This window comes from Choloepus didactylus, chromosome 15, assembly GCF_015220235.1.
Source record: "Choloepus didactylus isolate mChoDid1 chromosome 15, mChoDid1.pri, whole genome shotgun sequence".
Classification (NCBI taxonomy): domain Eukaryota; kingdom Metazoa; phylum Chordata; class Mammalia; order Pilosa; family Megalonychidae; genus Choloepus; species Choloepus didactylus.
Window position 1 is genome coordinate 65,820,471 of NC_051321.1, and position 12,581 is coordinate 65,833,051.

A 12,581-nucleotide genomic window follows, 5' to 3' on the forward strand; every position below is an offset into this window, starting at 1 on the left:
CTCCCTCAATTTTGAAGGAGAGCTTTGCTGGATAAAGAATTCTTGGCTGGCAATTTTTCTTTTTCAGAATCTGAAATATGTCATACCACTGCCTTCTCACCTCCATGGTGCCTGCTGAATAATCAGTACTTAGTCTTACGTTGTTTCCCTTGTATGTGGTGAATCGCTTCTCTCTTGCTGCTTTCAGAAGTTTCTCCTTCTCTTCAGCATTTGACAGTCTAATCAGTTTATGTCTCGGAGTAGGTTTATTTGGATTTATTCTATTTGGAGTTTTTGAGCATCTTTAATTTGCATATTTATGTCATTTAGAAGGGTTGGGAAGTTTTCCCCAATAATTTCTTTGAATACCCTTCCTAGCCCTTTTCTTTTCCCCTTCTGGAACACCAGTGGTTCTTGTATTTGTGTGCTTCGTGTTGTCCATCATTTCCCTGAGATCCATTTGAAATTTTTTGATTTTTTTCACCATTCATTCTTTTGTGCTTTCACTTTCCATCAAGTATCCTCAAGGTTGCTAATTCATTCCTCTGCTTCTTCAAATCTGGTGTTATGTGTCTCAAGAATATTTTAATTTGATCAATAGTATCTTTTATTTCCATAAGAGCCACTCTTTTTTATGTACTCTTGCAGATTCTTTTTTGTGCTCTTCTAGGGTCTCCTTCATGTTCTTTTTATCCTGAGCTATAGTATTGATGTTTGTGTGTACTTCTTTGATTAATTGCTCCAAATTTGGTGTCTCTTCTGGCTTTTTAATTTGTTCATCTGGCTTGCCATATCTTCTCTATCCTTAAAGTGCTTTGTAATTTTCTGCTGGCTTTGGGGCATTTGCTTGTCTTGATAGGGTTATTTTGGGAAATGCAGAGTTATTTGAGCATTTATATATAATTTGGTTTGCTGGGGTGTAGTTTCCAAACCCTTCCAACAGGTGGCACTCGTGAGGCACAGCTTGCTGGAGTGCAGTTTTCCTTACCTACCAGCAGGTGGTGCTCTCAAATAGGTCTTCCCCAAACTTCTCCTGTGGGGTGGGCGGAATCCAAACCAGGCGGGGAACCAGTCATTGCACCAGATCTCTTTGTGCCCTCGGGAATCCCTGTCCTGGTGCTGCAATGTGGGCCATGAGCAGGTAGGCAGGGAGCATGATCAAGGGCACCCCGCAGGTGTGATATAGGCCCTTCCTGCTGGTTCTTTGCCTGTTTTGCACCTGCGAGTCTCTGGGGTGTGGGAGGGGCTCCCAGTCACCAGTATGGCACCTCTTCCTTTCCGGCTTTTTGCCATTGCACCCCTTCCTCCCCCCACTTCCATGGGGGAGAGCAATTGCTGCCTGCCAGATTCCTTCACGGGAGCTCCCTGCTGTCTGACTGTGGAGGATCACCTCCCGGCAAACTGTCAAGATAGGTGGATGGGAGTGGAGAGCCACTGCTCACTCCTTTGTCTGGTGGTAGTTTTGCTGCTGCTGGCCTGGGGTGGGGTTGGGGGTGGGGGTGAGTGGGGTGGCAGTTGGGACAGGGAACAAACTCACCAGGTCCCTTGAGCCACCAACTCTCCTCTGTTTTTATAGGTGTCCCCCCACATACTGTGGGGGACCCTTTATGGCCGGTCACACCCTGGAACCATGGTCCCTGGTGTCCTCTGGCCCCTTTCTAGTTACTCTGACGGAGGAGAAGCCCGTTCTGCCTCACCTACTCCACCATCTTTTCTCCCTCTTTTTTTTTTTTTTAAATTCAGTTTTATTGAAATATATTCACATACTATACAGTCATCCAAAGTGTACAATCAGTTGTTCACGGCACCATCATATAGTTGTGCATTCATCACCCCAATCTATTTTTTGAACATTTTTCTTGTACCAGAAAAAGTGAAAATAAGAATACCCAAATCATCCCCCCCCACCCTATTTTCATTTAGTTTTTGTCCCCATTTTTCTCCTCATCCATCCATACACTGGATAAAGGGAGTGTTAGCCACAAGGCTTTCACAATCACATTGTTAGCCCTTGTAAGCGACATTGCTACACAGTCGTCTTCAAGAGTCAAGGCTGTTGGGTTGGAGTTTGATAGTTTCACGTATTTACTTCTAGCTGTTCCAGTGCATTAAAACCTAAAAAGGGTTATCTGTATAGTGCATAAGAATGTCTACCCAAGTGACCTCTCAACTCCATTTGAAATCTCCCAGCCAGTGAAACTTTATTTCGTTTCATTTCGCATACCCCTTTTGGTCAAGAAGATGTTCTCAGTCCCACAATGCTGGGTCCAGATTCATCCCCGGGAGTCCTATCCCACAGCCATACCACCCTGAATGCACCCGATCTCGTCACCCTCATTTTTTAAGACAGTTTTGCTGGATATAGAATTCTTGTGTGGCATTTTTTTGCCTTCAGTACTCTAAATATGTCTTCCCTACTGCCGTCTTGCCTCCATGGTCTCCTATGAGAAATTGACATTTATCTTATTGAGGTTCCTTTATATGTGACACATTACTTCTCTCTTGAGGCTTTCAGAATTCTCTCTTTATCTTAGGTATTTGACAATTTGATTGTAATGTGCTGCAGTCGGGTCTCTTTGAGTTTAACCTGTATGGAGTTTGTTGATGTGTCTTTCTTTAGATTTCTGAAGTTTTCAGCCAGTATTTCTTTGAGTATTCTCTCTGTAGCTCTCTCTTTTTCTTCTCCTGGAATTCCCACAATGCATATATTAGTACTCTTGATGGTGTTCCTCAAATTCCTCAGTCTCTGTTCACTTTTCTTCATTCTTTCTTCTTCCTGCTCAGACTGAATTATTTCAGTAGTCTTATTTTCAAGTTCTTCTGCCAGCTCTGATCTGCTGTTGAAATCCTCTAGGGAATTTTCAATTTTTGATATTGTGGTCTTCAGCTCTGTTTCCTGCTCATAATTTCCATGTCTGTGTTGATATTCTCCTTGTGTTCATTTCTTGTTTTCTTGTTTTCCTTTAATTCTTAGTCCATGCTTTCCTTTAGCTCTTTGCCCATATTTGGGGCCATTTTTGAAAAGTCTTTGTCTGGTATGTTCCAGGTCTGATCCTTTTCACTGATGGTTTCTTATGCTTTAATATTTTTCTTTGCCTGGGTCATTGTTTCCTCTTTCTTTGTCTGTTTTATAATCTTTTGTTGACACTTTGATACTTTATTGTGTTGTCACTGAACATTGTACTCTGAGGCATCTATTCTTTAAGCTTATATGCAGCTAGTGTTATGACAGCACTTTCTTTGAATGCCAGGGGCTAGCAACAACAAAAAAAAAGTGAGAAAGAAATTAAACACCTTTCCCAGTCTTTGCAGATTCACCTGTGCCAGTGCTCTCCTTCAGGGCTTATCCATTCAAAAGAGTTGAGAGAATAGCTCCAGGCTAAAGCATAGGGCCTCCCTGGTCCTTTCTGCACAGTCCTCTAATTTTAGGCAAGTGCATGTTGCTCTAGGAATTCCCCTGTTTACATGGTTCAGGATGTCCACTTTCCCTAGGAAACAGTTTACTCACAACACTGGGCACTGTACTGTGTGTCCTACAGCCAGCAATCCCTTGCTCCAGGCAGCATGACTTGACTGCTCTCCCGCAGCATTCTGTAGGCGAGTTCTGTGACTTGCCTTCTATATGCAGGGCAGGTTCTGTGACAGCGAGTCCCTCACGCCACCACCAGACACATTGGGCCAGACATCCATGCTCCCAGTATGTGCACGAGAGTTACGGTGCTCCCTTCAGAACTGGAACCAGGCATCTTCACTGGGAGCCCTGATGGGGAGGGGCCAGCCAGGGTGCCAGGAGGTCCTGCTACTTTTAAGTAGCCTTTTTCTTGATTCAGTGTTTGTCCTGTTACTGCAATCCTTTAACTCTTTTCTGGAGCTTTTAGAAAGATGTTTCTGCCATTTCTTGCTGTTGTACTAAGCCTCTTTGGAAGAACAGAGCCCTGAATCATCTCACTCCGCCATCTTGATTGAGGCGGGAACAGGTTACATTTTATTCTCGCAACTCTATGAAGTAGGTACTGTTATTTCTGTCTACCAATAAGGAGTTTGTGATTCAGCGAGGTTAACATATAGTATAGTTTACTGGTAGAATCAGGATTTAAATCTGATTTTTCTGACCCCACTATATCATGGTGCCTTCCAAGTTAGTTATTAAGATAAAGGGATTTTGTTTTCTTCATAAAATTGCTCAAATACAGAATAAGAAGAATAAAGAAGGAAATGTATGCCACAGTTATGAAGAGATATTCATTCTTAGGTTTTGTGGGGGACTAAAAGACAAAATCTTACAAGTCAGAGGGATTTTTCATTTATGTAACAAATACTTAAAGTGCCTATTACTGTGTGCCAGCCTCTGTTATAATGATTTACAAATATTAACTCATTTAATCTTCATAACAACCTTCTGAGATAGGTACCATAAGAAACAGAAGCTTAAGAGATTAAGTGACCTGCCCAAGAATATACACTAGTAGGTGGTGGAGCTGGGATTCCAACCCATGTGATCTGGCTCCAGGATGCCTACTCCTATCCACTAGAATCTACTGCCTCACTGAGGAGGTGAACTTAGTCTAAAACACTAGTGTGAGGTGCTCCTCTAAGGGCCGGGTAATGTAGAGAAGACTCTCCCATCTGTAACTTGAGTAAAATATGGTCCATACCACAATAAGCTCCTTCCCCTTGAGGATAAGCTTGGAGCAAGTCAAGATGACACCCACAAGGAATTTTAGAATGTGCATTTAGAATATGTGTCTTATAGGCCTCTAACACTTTTTTCTAAGGAATATATCTCCAATTTGGAGAATTTTAAATTCATGGCTCTTGTACCTTGGCGTTATAACTGACCCTTTCCTCTTCCCCTACAAAGAACCTGAGGAGCAGAGCACCACAAAGCTAACTTGAAATGTTAGTCTCCTTCCATGCTTTTAAGCTCGTGCTCTTGTACAAGCAATTGTTCCTTTAAAATGTGAGGCTACCAAGCACCTATGGTATTTCATTTAAAACTGGTATTAGTGTAGAAACAACTTTGTACTTAGTATACCTCTATTTTAGTTAAGAGGCTGATTTGACTATTAGTGTTCCCTATGAAGTGTGACAGTCATTACAGTGAAGTATGTACATAAAATAATACCTTGATTAATTCCCTTCATCCATACAGGCGTAAGTGCTTAAACAGCCCTCAGGATCATTGAGGACGTCTCTGAAGAATTACTTACCTGTTGTGGAATGTCTTAGTGGTTTTTACTTTTTGTGCATTCTAAGAGCCCAAGCTGTGATGCTTTCAGTCTTTGCATCTAGAATGTAAGATCACATTTTTTAATAGAAAACATGGTTGCTATTTGGAGTTAAATGAATTCAGTTTAAAGCAAGGGTGGGCTTGTAGATGGGTCCATCCTCATAGAAGTAGAATGAGGCAGAGATTAAACAATTCTGTTCTTTTGGAAGACTTCAGGTGAGATGAATTCATAAACAATGGAATCTCTGTTTTTACTGTCCCAGTATTGAAAGGCGGTAAACTATAAACTTTTCTTGTTTCCTTTAGGGTAAAAAAAAAACCATTAGAATAAATACTCAAAACTTTGATTTGATTTTCATTATTGGTCAGTTTAGAACAATATTACTCTAAGGATGTGTACCTTTTTCCTATTTGTTATGCTTATGTAGGTTTTATTTATTTTGGCTTGGTGAATTTTTTTTTAATTTTAATTTTTTTTTTTAACTTTATCAAAAAATTAAAACAACAAAAAACCTGCAACATTTCAAACAAAACAAAGCAACAGATTAAGAAAAACAAATAACCTAAAATAACTACTTTGCTTCCAACATGTTCCTACCATACCCCAAGAAAATTAATAAACCATATCCAAACAAAGGAATAAGAAAAACAAATAATCTAAAATAACTACATTGCTTCTAACATGTGCCTACCATATCTCAAGAAAATTAACAAACAGTAATCAAAGATATAAGAAAGACCAAATAACCTAAAATAACTACATTGAAGCTAATATTTTTAATGCAATAGCTTTTTTTTACTTTATCAAAAAATTAAAAAACAGTTCAAACAAAACAAAACAAAGGATTACGATAAACAACCTAAATTAACACAGCTGGGTGGGTCGCATCTCCATGGAAACACTCAAAGAATTACAGTCTAATCAACACTGATACATCTGCCGACACAAGACTACATCAAAGATAATGGCATTTTGGTGGACACAGTACATTCAAACCAGCACACCATATGACCCAGCAATCCTGCTTCTAGGTATTTAGTCAAAAGATTTGATAACAGGGACTTGAATAGGTATTTGCACATCAACATTCATGTGGCATTATTCACAACTGCCAAAAGATGGATGGAAGCATTCCAAGGTCCATCAACTAATGAATGTGTAAACCAAATGTGGTATATACACACAACGGAATATTATTCAGCATTAACAAGGAATGAAGTTTGATTCATGTGACAACATGGATAAACCTGGAAGACATCATGGTGAGTGAAATAAACCAGACACAAAAGGAGAAATATTGTATGATCTCACCTTTAAATAATTAGAATAAGCAAATTGATAGAGTTAGAATCTAGAATATAGTTTACCAGAGGATGGTGTGGGGATAAGAAATAGGGAGTTAATTCTTAAATTGTACTGAGTTTCTATTTGGAATGATAGAAATGTTTTGTTAAAGGATGGTGTTGATGTAGCACAACATTGTGAATGTAATTGACAGCACTGAGTTATATATTTGAATGTGGTTAAAAGGAAAATTTTAGGTTGTGTGTATATATATATTACTGAATAATTTTAAGAAAAATCCATGAGAATGTACAATACATACAGTGAATCCATGGAGAATGATTAATAGTACAATTATAAAAAATATGCTTTCATCAGATGTAACAAATGTACCATACTATTGCAAAGTGTTAATAATAGGGTGCATTTTATGCATGATTTTTCTGTAAACTCACAACTTCTCTAATAAAAAAAAGAGAAAAAATGCATTAAAAAAATTAAAAAACAGTTCAACAAAACAAAACAAAGGATTAAGAAAAACAAACAACCTAAATTAACTGTGTTCCTTCCAACATGTCCCTACCATACCCAAGAAGTTTGCAAACTGTTACCATTCCTGAGCATTCCCGCAACATTAAGATTACCCTCAATAGCTTATCTGTTCTTATTAGATTATCGTTGCCCTTCACTAGTTGCTATCTCTAAATCCGCTACATTTTACAATATAAAATATTTATTTTACATTTTTCACAGGATTCACATTAGTGGTAACATACAATATCTCTGTCTTTGTGTCTGGCTTATTTCACTCAGCATTATGTCTTCAGGGTTCATCCATGTTGTCATACGTTTCACGACCTCGTTCCTTCTTACTGCTGCATAGTGTTCCATCTTGTGTATATACCATGTTTTGTTTATGCACTCCTCTGTTGAAGGACATTTGGATTGTTTCCATTTCTTGGCAATTGTGAATAATGCTGCTGTGAACATCAGTGTGCAAATATCTGTTCATGTCACTGCTTTCAGATCTTCTGGGTATATTATGTAGGTTTTAAAAGAGCCCTTTTTGCTAGACAAAATTAAGACAAAATACTTAAAGAATTATACATCTCTAAATCAAATTGATAGATTTTTTGTGTGTGTATTTGCAATTTAACTGCAACAATATTTAAAGCTTTAAGTATGAGTTAATGGGCAATCCCCTTTCATTCATTTGACTTTTTCAGATTTTATGGTAGAGAAAAAGACTTCTTGGGTAACATTAACGTGAGCTAGTAAAAAATGAAATGTATTAGGCCCTCGTTCTGCCACGAGAGGGCGTTTGGTGTTTGTAGTTTAAAATTTTAAATAGCTTTTGTTTTTCTTTAATAATTATAGATTGGGAGTTCTCCTCTTGATCCTACTGAGCATTTTCTTCCGGAAGAAGAGAAACTTACTGAACAAGAGCGATCAAAAAGGTGAGTAGGCACAGAAATCAGCCTTCATAGATATTTCATCCTAGTGTAGATAAAGATGATTATTCAAAAAAGCACAGTGTTTTCTGTTTGAGGCACTTAAAAATTAAGTAGGGAATTTGGATTCTGACATGAATTCAGACCTCCAGTTGCCACCGACTAGATAGGTGGACCTTGTTTAAAGTTGAGGCTCGGTTTTCTTACTTCTCCATATCTAACTCAAGGGGTTGGTGGGATGATCAAGTGAGAGATACATATGAAAGTTCTTTATAAATTGTAAACTATTATGCAAATGTTAATTATTTTTTCTTCACAGATTTGAGAAGGTTTATACTCATAATCTATATTACCTGGCTCAAGTCTACCAGCATATGGAAATGTTTGAGAAGGCTGCTCATTATTGCCACAGTACCTTAAAACGCCAGCTTGAGCACAATGCCTACCATCCCATAGAGTGGGCTATTAATGCTGCTACCTTGTCACAATTTTACATCAATAAGGTAAGCAGTCATCATAACAGAGTACCAAAAATACTCAAATTGAACCAGTAGAACTTAGAAAATATAATCTTTTAAAAATAGGTAGCTTGTATTTAATTGTATAAAATTGGACATAAAAATAAGCACAATTTGTCAGTATATTAAAATTTTGTTGTTTTTGTTGTTTTTTTGGATTTAATCCTTTGAGTTTTAAAATCATGGGTTTTATCATTATCTTACGTGTTGACAGCTCCTAAAATTATGTTACCTAAGACCAATTCTTTTTTGACGTAGGCACGCTATCTTGATTCATTTTAATGAGATGTTGCCTTAAATTGCAGTTTTTATCTTGGTGCAGATATAACTTTATCTTTTTTTCTATGGTAATCTGGTAGCTAAGAGAATTGGTCTGAGGAAGTTGACTGTTAAATGTGGGCTTTGATAAAAGCATGTGATACATTTCAGTTATTTTTCAGAATTAACTTCTCTATAATGATTTTCCTGTGTTGGAAATATCTCTGCTCAGCTTAATTTAGGGTCTTTATGATATATACTTCTTCTAGACTGTTACATAGCAACAGATTTTGAGTTTCTTAGTCATTTATCAGAACTGTGCTGGTGATAACTCTTAAATGGCCCATTTATTCCCTTAGTCCTTAAGAGTTTCTAATGCTAAAAATCCTTTTAAGCCACCTTCCCAGGCAGATTTTCTGTTACTCCTTATTAATATACCTTGACAATAGAAATTACTTTTTTTTTTTGTATTTAATTCACAAGGCTCTCTGAAATATTGGTTATTCTTTGCTTATCAGAGTTCCTTCTTTTGTCTGGTTACCTGTCACCTTATCCTCCACTGGACCTTTATCCTAAGTGTTTTGTTAGTGCTGGTTCTGTAAATTCGCCCTATGTTTAAAGTATAGTCTTACAGAATTTCATTCAGAAAAACTATTAGCAGGAGAGAAAGGGCTGTGGTGGCTGCAGCATCACTTCTAAGACTTTGGTCTCTAAGATCAAGCATATATGTAGCACTACTGCATGTATCCAAGAATTCTCTTAAATCTAACTCTCATGACTCCGTTTCATATTGTGGTCATCATCAAATAGTGTTATCTAGTGCCACTGCTTGTGATACCTTTTTTATAGTCCTCGGAGGCCTCTTGTTCATTCTGTTTAGCCACTTCAAGATTACATATACACCATGATTTTAATTAGCACTTAAAACTCCACAGATATCAATAGTTCTAACATATATAAATATTAATTTAAAATGGAATTAAAATTTTCAAGTTCTTAAACATTACTTATTATATGGAGCATGCCATAATTTTCATGAACTCCTCTCTTCCACCCCCATGTTTTTACTTTTTATCATAATGTTTTATCAGTATTTGGTAACAGCCAGCTAAGTTACTTTGCAAATACCTTTTTTGTTTGTTTGTTTGTTTTTTGTTTTTTTTTAAAGCATTTCTCATTCGTATCATTGTCATCTTCGTCTGAGGATGGTGAGCCCTACCCAGCAAGGGCTAATGACTCACATTTACCAGTCACCTGGAGGGCATAAGGCACTGCACAGGCAGTGAATGCTCATGGGGAGCCAAACTGGACAAAGCTGAAGTGATGATAATGGGTAATGGATTGTTTAGGGACAATTAATGTTTCTTATGTAAACTGTATCTTGCTTTTGGTTTCAAGGTTTAACACCAACATTTTTTTTTAAATTCAGTTTTATTGAGATATATTCACATGCCATGCAATCATCCATGGTGTGCATTTGTGCATTCACCACCCCAATCTATTTTTGAACATTTTCCTTATACCAAAAAGAATCAGAATAAGAATAAAAAATAAAAATAAAAAAGAACACCCAAATCATCCCCACCATCCCACCCTATTTTTCATTTAGTTGTTGTCCCCATTTTTCTACTCATCCATCCTTACACTGGATAAAGGGAGTGCGATCCACAAGGTTTTCAGTCACACTGTCACCCCTTGTAATCTACATTGTTATGCAGTTGTTTTCAGGAGTCAAGGCTACTGGGTTGGAGTTTGGTAGTTTCAGATATTTACTTTTAGCTATTCCAATACAATAAAACCTAAAAAGTAACACCAAAATTTTGATCTATAGGTGTTGCTAGGCTAATACCTACACAGGGTGCCTTGCTGTTCTCAAAGTGGCTTCTGGATTTTCTATAATAGAGAGATATATTTAATACTGAGGTTTAAAATCATAGCCAACCATTAAGTCTTCTTAGAAAAATTAGGTATTACTAATATAGACAATTCAATTTAATGAAGGTGGCTTCCAACCAAAAGTTGGACTTTAACTTTGTACTTTTCTTTGTACTTTTGTATCTGTGACTTATGTGACAATGCAGAGTGTTTATATTAATAAGAGCTGTAAGTGAGAAGTTAACAATGCTATATGTGAATTATGGAGTGTTCAGGTATGTTGGTAAAGTAATTCCATAAAGTTCGTCTGTGGAAATCTGTTGACTTCGAAGCTTGGTAGGAAGCCTCTTTGTATGCAGATTCCAAAGATTTTAGAAGACAGGAACCTCTTCCTTTCAGAATTTATCCTTTTTGCTTTTGAACAGTAGAATGTAAATGGGGTCTCTAAACTTAATAACATTTAAATCTTCAAATCCTTTGATAGAATGTAAATGGTCTAAGAATTTATCATGCACAATACTGGCTGTAGACTGAACCTAAAGGACTCTCTGAGGTAGTTCAAGTCTAGGATGATGACTGTTCCTATATATTTACTGATTACAAGAGGAGAGCTAACTTTCAATCTGCAGTTGTCTTTCAGCCCATTTGGACTGTTATTAGGAGAATGAGGCATTGTTATTTTAATATTAGAGATAGCTTTTTAGCCAGGTTATACTATAATATGTCTTTTATACCTTCTTAACATTCAGAAACTATACCTGGTCTCCTCAGTAGTGGTTTTTACTTGATTTTATACCTTTTGCTATGTAAGACTGTTTATGTAAGTATTAATTACAAATCAGGCTATATAATAGTTGTATTCACTCTGTTTATTTCCCCATCAGCTATGCTTTATGGAGGCCAGGCACTGTTTATCAGCTGCTAATGTCATTTTTGGTCAAACTGGAAAGATCCTAACCACAGAAGACAGTAAGTTTATGTGTTCATGTTTCATTATCTAGCTTTTAAAAAACTTTTTGTTTTGAAATAATTTTAAACTTTAGATAAGTTATAAGAACAGAACAAAGAACTACCAAATGCTCTTCTCCTAAATTCATCAGTTTTTAATATTTACCTCATTTGCTATCATATTTTATTTTTCTTTCTGAACCATTTGAGAGAAGATTGCATACTTCAGACTTCTTCATCCTTTAATACTTCAGTGTGGATTTCCTAATAACAAGAATATTTTCTCATATAGTCGTAGAACAGTTATCAAATTCAGGAAATGTAACATTGATAAAATTTTTTTATCTATATTGCATGTTTTTATTTCATCAGTTGTCCCCATAGTATCCTTTATAGAAATTTTTTTCTGGTACAGGAATATCCAGTCTGAGATTGCAGATAGCATTTAATTGTCACATCTCTTTAGTTTTCTTTCATCTGGAACAGTTCCTCAGGCTTGCTTTATTTAGTATTAAAAATCACAGCTAACATATAGATTTGAGTCATTTAACAGGTTATGGAATAAGTTCACAATTTTCTTTATCTTTTGTTTGATTCTGTAACTCATTGTTGAACAGTCTCCAACCTAAGAGATTTTAGAGTGTGAAAGATCAAATTTTCTATACAGATGGCTGTTTTAACTGTGGATCAGAAGGATGCAGAAGCTAGGAAGAGTTAGAGAAAGCTACTTTATCAAATTAAATCATTTTTTTCCCTTTGTATATTTTATACATTGAATTAATTGTAGATTGATTAAAAGGCACTTGTTCAAAAAATTAATAACAGTTAAAACAACAGTGAAATAACATTTTGTTTTACTCTTCAAAACAGGAAGCTGGAAAAAATGATACTGTCCAGTGTTTTCAGAATGCTTTCACTAAAAACCCTTGTACATTGTTAATTGGAGCTTTGTTGAATGTAATTTGGCAGTATATATTGAGAACATTTCAAATTATGTAAGCTCTTTGACCCAGTAAATACCACTTCTAGGCATCTTT

The 12,581-nt window shown here is 36.6% G+C and overlaps 1 protein-coding gene across 1 annotated transcript in view; it reads left to right on the top strand.

The window, feature by feature from the left end:
• LOC119510256 (kinesin family binding protein) overlaps positions 1-12,581 on the top strand; it is a 35,161-nt gene that overhangs the window by 13,810 nt on the left and 8,770 nt on the right. Inside the window, exons 3-5 of the mRNA XM_037804475.1 lie at positions 7,872-7,951; positions 8,265-8,448; positions 11,481-11,565. Coding sequence (XP_037660403.1) covers positions 7,872-7,951; positions 8,265-8,448; positions 11,481-11,565 — 349 coding nt within the window. The remainder of the gene's footprint in view (positions 1-7,871; positions 7,952-8,264; positions 8,449-11,480; positions 11,566-12,581) is intronic.